The sequence below is a fragment of the Monopterus albus genome, unplaced genomic scaffold, assembly GCF_001952655.1.
Source record: "Monopterus albus unplaced genomic scaffold, M_albus_1.0 scaffold41.1, whole genome shotgun sequence".
NCBI classification, from domain to species: domain Eukaryota; kingdom Metazoa; phylum Chordata; class Actinopteri; order Synbranchiformes; family Synbranchidae; genus Monopterus; species Monopterus albus.
The window spans coordinates 5,332,525-5,339,558 of record NW_018127921.1 but is presented as its reverse complement, the minus strand read 5'-3'; the positions used below and the strand labels follow the sequence as shown (position 1 = coordinate 5,339,558).

Sequence of the window (7,034 nt, the reverse complement as noted above, 5' to 3'; positions counted from 1 at the left end):
AACCTGGGGTTCCGCCTCCATCAATCATGCATTCACACAAAAATACACACTCTTGTGTGTTACAGCCTGCTCAGTGTTTTATAACTAAGGTGTCACTTTATTTTTAAGCTCATTTAATAAGACAAGTTGAACCAGAACAGACTCATTTGGAGCAGCATAGAAACACATACAGTACACACATGGATCACTGTGTAGAGCTATGGGCAGCTTCTGCACAACTTCTATAATTAATTAAAGTCCCACTCCAGAAACATTTTCATTTTTATATTTGTATATAAAAATACTTTACTATAAACAATATGCAGTCTAACACAGCTTTTCCTCAAAAAAATTTCAGTGGGCCTCTGTAATAGGAATGAACATTGCCCCTCATTGTGCATTCCAGGATCTATGAATGTTGCCGTCATCCCTTATGTGGATTTGAATAATTTTGCACGCCCAATTTTTCAGTTTTTTATTTGTTAAAAAAGTTTGAAATATCCAATAAATTTCGTTCCACTTCATGATTGTGTCCCACTTGTTGTTGATTCTTTGCAAAAAATTACAGTTTTATATCTTTATGTTTGAAGCCTGAAATGTGGCAAAAGGTCGCAAAGTTCAAGGGGGCCGAATACTTTCGCAAGGCACTGTATAAGGGGTTGGTTCGCACAAGTATATAAAGACAAACCCACACGTACACACACTGTTAGATCAGTGCTGGAGTGCTTTCTGTTATAAATCCACCCAGGACTTCATTAGAAAGGCCTGATGATAGATGAGTAGACTAATAGACAAATAGACACTTTCTGGCTGATGGACGGCCTGGCTGACTGAGAGAGTGAGAGGCTGTGATTTAGACACACACGACTGAAGCAACTACAGCGGATGTAGTGATGGGAATAGCAGGTGAACATTTTCACAATCAACAAACTGTTTGGTATAAAGAGAAGACACCTCTGTGCAACAAGTCAACGAAAGCCATGGTAAATATATACATTTGGACAAACAACATATGGATCCACATACAAACTTAGGTTGATATTTATAATTAAAGTCAAATCCTATTGCAGCTTTTAATGTGTCGCTTAAGTGGTTAATGGAAGACAAGTTGATAACCATGCCTATGTTGCTTTTTCGTTGTGCATAATTTATGGTTGTTGTTACAAATTAAGGTGTGGGATTCTGCGTGTGTGTAAAGATTCTGGTAAGAATACGAATCAACAAATATATTCAAAGAAGTGGACAAAAACAGCACCCAACACAAACTGTTTCAGAAGATTCAAACAATCCTAATTTGTACTCCTGCGCACACATTCACAAACACACAATGCAGTATACTTTTTTATCATTACAACAGTTCTCCTGACAGATATAATTTGTAGGACAGTAGCCCAATATTGTGGTGTGTTTCTATATGTGTGTCTGATCAAATCAACTCCATTTTCTCTGTCCCTGATGAGTTTTTCCACCTAACTAGTTTTTGTTGCACTGGTTCCTTTCTAAAACAGTAATGCCTCATTTTACTCATCACCCTCAGCAATGGCTGAACCTCAGGGACTTGGAATAATGGCAGAGTTTATTACAAACACTCGCACACACATTACAGCAAATTACAATCCGCACACACAAACTTACCCATGCCAGACACACAGTATAGGCAAAGCTTAGGGATTCACTATAATGCCAGTATGACACAAGCACAAACAAAGCACACACATGGAAGAACATATGCACAAACACTCACACACAGAAGGAAATACAGATGGCCTATGTGTGCCAGATCTGATTATGGTCTGAATGCTGGTTTCCATACTTACTGATGTTAGTTTCATGCCTGGCAGCGTTCAGGAAACCTATCAGAGGATCTGCTCATGCTAATTGCTCTCTGAGTTACCCTGAAAACACACTTTCTATAGGTACAGAGAAAACTGAGTATTAAAGGACTGTTAATGCACATGTTAGCTTTAGCAGATGGCTGCCAATCTTTGTGCTGCATAATATCCTGCGAGACCATGGAAAGTTTTGTTTTGTTATATGAACACACAACTGATTTTTTTCTCTTCTTCCTTTTCTATACTCTCCTCTTAGATGGAGGCCATGCGTTGGAGGACAGGTGACCCATCTCTCCCAGCCTCTATATGCAGCATCCCGTGCCGCGCAGGTGAAAGGAAGAAAGTGGTGAAAGGTGTGCCATGTTGCTGGCACTGCGAGCGTTGTGAGGGATACCACTATCAGGTAAATCTCTGGAGAAATGTCAGCTGTCAGGACTTCTGGATTTGATCCAGAACAATGAAAGAAGCTGCCCCACACTCTGACTGATATGCACTCAAATCATAGCATTGCTCAAAAAATTGATACACACACAGGCAGCATGGTGGTGCAGTGGTTAGCACTGTTGTCTCACAGCGAGAAGGTTCTGAGTTCAGGCCCCACCCGGGACCTTACTGTGTGGAGTTTGCATGTTCTCCCCGTGCTTGCGTGGGTTCTCTCCAGGTACTCCGGCTTCCTCCCAATCCAAAGACATGCAGCTTAGGTTAATTGGTGTCTCTAAATTGCCCATATAAGTGTGTGGGTGGAAACCTGCGGGGTGTACCCCGCCTTTGCCTGATTGCCAGCCAGGATTGGCTGCGGTGACCCCGTTCAGGGACTAAGTGGTAGAAAATGAAATGAAATATACATTTGATGAGCATTTACTTTGTTTTCAGGAACCAGCTTTTTGTGTTATTTCATCCTAAGTTTATACTGTAGTACTCTGTCTGAATACTTACATGACATGGTTTACAGGTTGCTATCAGTTGACCTACAGCATATTTTTTTTACTCAGCCATTGATTAATTAACCCTTGTACTTAGCAAAGCATGTATTGTTAAAGCTGTGTGAAGTATTACACCAGTGTGATACATCCCAATGTTGTATACTGGCAGTCACTGGAAAATTGATTTAGTTGAATCATTTAAGAAAGTAGTTTTTTTTTTTTTTTTTTTTCCTTTAAGGGGGGGGAGGGGGGGCTCAGTCCATCTCTTTTGTGACTGTGTAAAATAAACATAAGAACATGGATTTCCCAGACTTGTAAATTACTTTGATTGTTTGATTGTAATTTTGTTAAAAAATGGGAAAGCATCCAGAAGCTCTTATACTATCCAGGATTTGACCAAATATCTATAAACCTACTCAATACTACATTTTAAACATTTTGGTACACTCACTCTTTTGATCACTTCCAGTGCCTGCTTCACAAGCTGCAATCAGTCTCATTTGTTGTAAGACTTTAACAATAAATTAGCTACAAGTTGTGTTTCAGCCACTTAGACAATCAACTAGATTTATATATGCAGGAAGAACCCCAGAGATACTATTATAGCAAACGGAAGTACATAATTTGACATAAGGGAAAAGAGTCTGATCACACATTATAAAGATACATCCCTCATGTTAATTCTATCATGGTCTGGGACAATCTGGCAGCCTATCATCCTTCTCATTAAAATCCATAAGCAATCATGTGTAACGAGTTCCTTCGTTCAGGAAGCAACAAAGGAAAAAAGAAAATTAGCCATAACAGCAGAAGGTGATGCTTGTCTGAGTGGGCAATCAATACTCATTTTGCAGATACATGCATTTGCTCTAAAATCAATAATGTGTTGACACATTTACTGTAGATTTGGGATTGCAGTAGAAAAGAAAAAGAAACAGCAGCATGATTAAACAAATGAATGACAGAGCCAGTGTACCAAGATGGTTAAATGACATGCCTTTTTTTATTTTATTTTTTATTATTAATGAAAGGCTTACAGAAGTACAGATAAAGATAAGACATATGGTAAAGGAATCAACTGTTGAGATGCTTTTGGGTAAAAGCATATATTTACATATACAGTATGTGGGAGATTTACCACAGTTAAGAGTATGAATTTTAAAACTTTGCTCAGCTGTATTTAGTGGTAGAATTTGTGGCCAAAAAGAGGGCTGTGCTTGATCCTCTCAGATTTTCTCTAAGCTATATTCAACTTAACTTCTTTTAACATTCTTTAGTATCTCACTTTAGTAACTTTCTTTAGTATTGTCAGGTCCGCTCGGTGCAACCTGCCTCTCTTCCACCTTTCTCTCCCCTGCTCTCCTGACCTGCGGCATCTGCACCTCAGCTGTGTTGCATTCAGTAATTAGCGACTCGTTTGTCGGTGCGCAAAGCTGGGGTGCATCCCGATGATTACCTTGCTCCTTATTTATATCTCTGGCAGACGCTCCGTTGTCTCTGGAGCATTAACTTGCATACCCCGTAACAGCCCTATATTCGTGGTATGTATTGTACGTCATTTTGTTTTCCACGCTGACAGTTCCTGCGCTGTGGATCGCATTTTGTACGTTGGTTATATGTTTTGTGTTATACGTCTCTAGACGTCCACGCTGACAGTTCCTGTGCTGTGGATCTCTTTATGTTTTTCCCATTAGGTTAGCTAGATGTTCTTTTTGATATTCACGCTGACCGTTCCTGTGCTGTGGATTTCCGTTTTTGTTCGCCAGTCCTCCCGGGTAGTTTGTCAATTTACCTGTCCGTCCTGTTCCTCCCACTCTCCTGATTTTTGCCGTTGGCCTGTCTTCTTCCCTGGTCGTCCTGGTCTCCTTAGCCGTCTTTGCCCAGCCCTGGTTGTATGTGTTCATTGACTCTGTTCCTTTTTGTGATTCCCACTATTAAACCACCTTATTTTACTAGCACCTGGGTCAGCCATCTTGAGTCCCACCTCAGTTCTCCCTCACCCTCCTGGTGAGGGGACCTAAACCATAACAAGTATCTTCTTTTAACTTTCTTTAGTATCTATGCCTAAAGAATGCTTGGCTATCAGAAACATAACTAATCATTTGTATGCATTATTAAAAGCCCAAAAGCACAAATTGAGAATATTGGCTAAAAATCATCTTCAGCATCCCTCAGCTACGACCAATATACGTATCTCAAGTTCATGGTTCATATTCTCTAAAGCATTTTATAAAAGGAAGACATAAATTTGATCCATATTTGGCTAAAAGGTCTCCCTTCAGATCTGCTCCAAACAATGACAAAATGTTAACACTGAAATTATTATGTAAAGGATTTGGGGTTTTGTGGTTCTTGTTGTCTTTGTTTGTTTTGTTTCATGTCAATATATATCAAATTACTGAACTGCAATTATTGACATATTATTGTGTACATCACATTTGATGCTGCAGCTGGTAAAGGTGGAACTCATTTTACCTTGTATGGTTATAATTGAGGTACTGTTGGGTGCTTAGTGAATTTCCCACCATTGATCAATAAAGTCCGACAGTTATGTTGTATTTTGTATCATTAGTCTGATTCTAGTAAGTAACTAGTAGCTAAAGTTATCAAATAAATGTAGTGGAGTAAAAAGTACAATATTTGCTTCTAAAATGTAGTGAAGTCAAAAGTACTGAAGTGGAACATCAAAATACTCAAGTACAGATACATCAAAATAGTACTTAAGTACATGTACTGAATTCATTTACACCACTGGTATCTGTCTATCCCCCAGGCTTCAGAGTTCACTTGTGAGCTGTGTCCTTATGAGATGCGACCTGACGCCAACCGTACTGGCTGTGTTCCCATTTCAATCATCAAGCTGGACTGGCATTCCCCCTGGGCCATTGTGCCCGTCTTCATCTCGATGTTGGGGATCATCGCCACCTCTTTTGTCATCGTCACGTTTGTCCGATACAATGACACACCCATTGTACGAGCATCAGGACGGGAAATGAGCTATGTGCTGCTGACGGGAATCTTCCTGTGTTACGCCATTACGTTCCTGATGATTGCAACGCCAGATGTGGGGGTGTGCTCGTTCAGGAGGATTTTCTTGGGCTTGGGGATGTGTTTCAGCTATGCTGCCCTGCTCACCAAGACCAACAGGATACACCGCATCTTTGAACAAGGGAAGAAGTCTGTAACAGCACCCAGGTAACGACAACACTGATCTGTCGATATACAGTGCACACACTGTTCGCTCTCTGTGTGGATGTGTTTAGTACATGTACATTTCAATGAGTGTAATGGCACTGAAGGTCAAAGTGTTTGTCATATGCACAGTTAGAAAACTTGTTTTCCTGTACAGTGAAATTCTTACTTTGCTGTCCACATGAATGCCACACAATACAAGTGAAATATAAAGTAAAGGAGCAATAATACAAATTTAAATAGGCAGTAACACAAATCTAAGGCACTTTAAAGCAGCAAGTGAAGGAAGCAAATAAAAATACAACAAGAACACAATATAATGCAGAGAGCATGCAATTATGGGTATGCAAAATGACTATGTAAACAGTACAGATGGATTTACATGAGTTAGATCCTGAGTCAACTGTTTAGGAGTCTGATGGCAGTTGGAAAAAAAAAGAGTTTTTCAATCTAGAAGTCCTGCATTTCACACTTCTGAGCCTCCGACCGGAGGGCAGGGGTATGAACAGTCCGTGCTGGAAGTTGGTGGGGTCCTTGAGGATGGAGGCAGCTTTCCTACACACCCTGCAGTGGTAAATGCTCTGCAGAGGGGGCAGTGGAGTCCTGGTGATTTTCCCCGCAGTCTTTACATCCGCTGTTGGGCCTTCTTGACCAGCTGTGTGGTGTTATGCGTCCAGTTGAGGACACCCAGGTATTTGAAGCTATTCACCCTCTCCACTTCGAGCCCCCAGATGAACAGTGGCCGATGAGTTCTCCTCTCCTTCCTCTTGTCCACTATCATCTCCTTCATCTTGTCAGTGTTGAGGGTGAGATTATTGTCCTCGCACCATGACACCAGACCGGCCACCTCCCTCCTGTAGGCTACTTCGTCCCCACCAGTGATGTGACTACGGTATCGTCCACAAATTTTAGAATGATGTTGTGTTTGTGGGAGGCGACACAGTTGTGGGTGAACAGTGTGTAGAGGATGGGACTGAGGACACATCCCTGTGGGGTGATTTATTATCCAAATAAATGTTATCCAAATATGTATTATTATTATTATTATTATTATTATTGTATGGATGCTGATTCAGCATCCATACTATGTTTTCCAATTATTTATTTC

General features: G+C 40.5%; 1 protein-coding gene across 5 annotated transcripts in view; it reads left to right on the top strand.

Annotated features, from left to right (window-relative positions):
- The window catches only part of grm8a (glutamate receptor, metabotropic 8a), a 388,925-nt gene that overhangs the window by 342,060 nt on the left and 39,831 nt on the right, over window positions 1-7,034 (top strand). For all 5 annotated transcript variants that reach the window (XM_020599497.1, XM_020599496.1, XM_020599499.1 and 2 more), the window contains 2 exons: window positions 2,068-2,214; window positions 5,508-5,929. In XM_020599497.1, coding sequence (XP_020455153.1) covers window positions 2,068-2,214; window positions 5,508-5,929 — 569 coding nt within the window. The remainder of the gene's footprint in view (window positions 1-2,067; window positions 2,215-5,507; window positions 5,930-7,034) is intronic.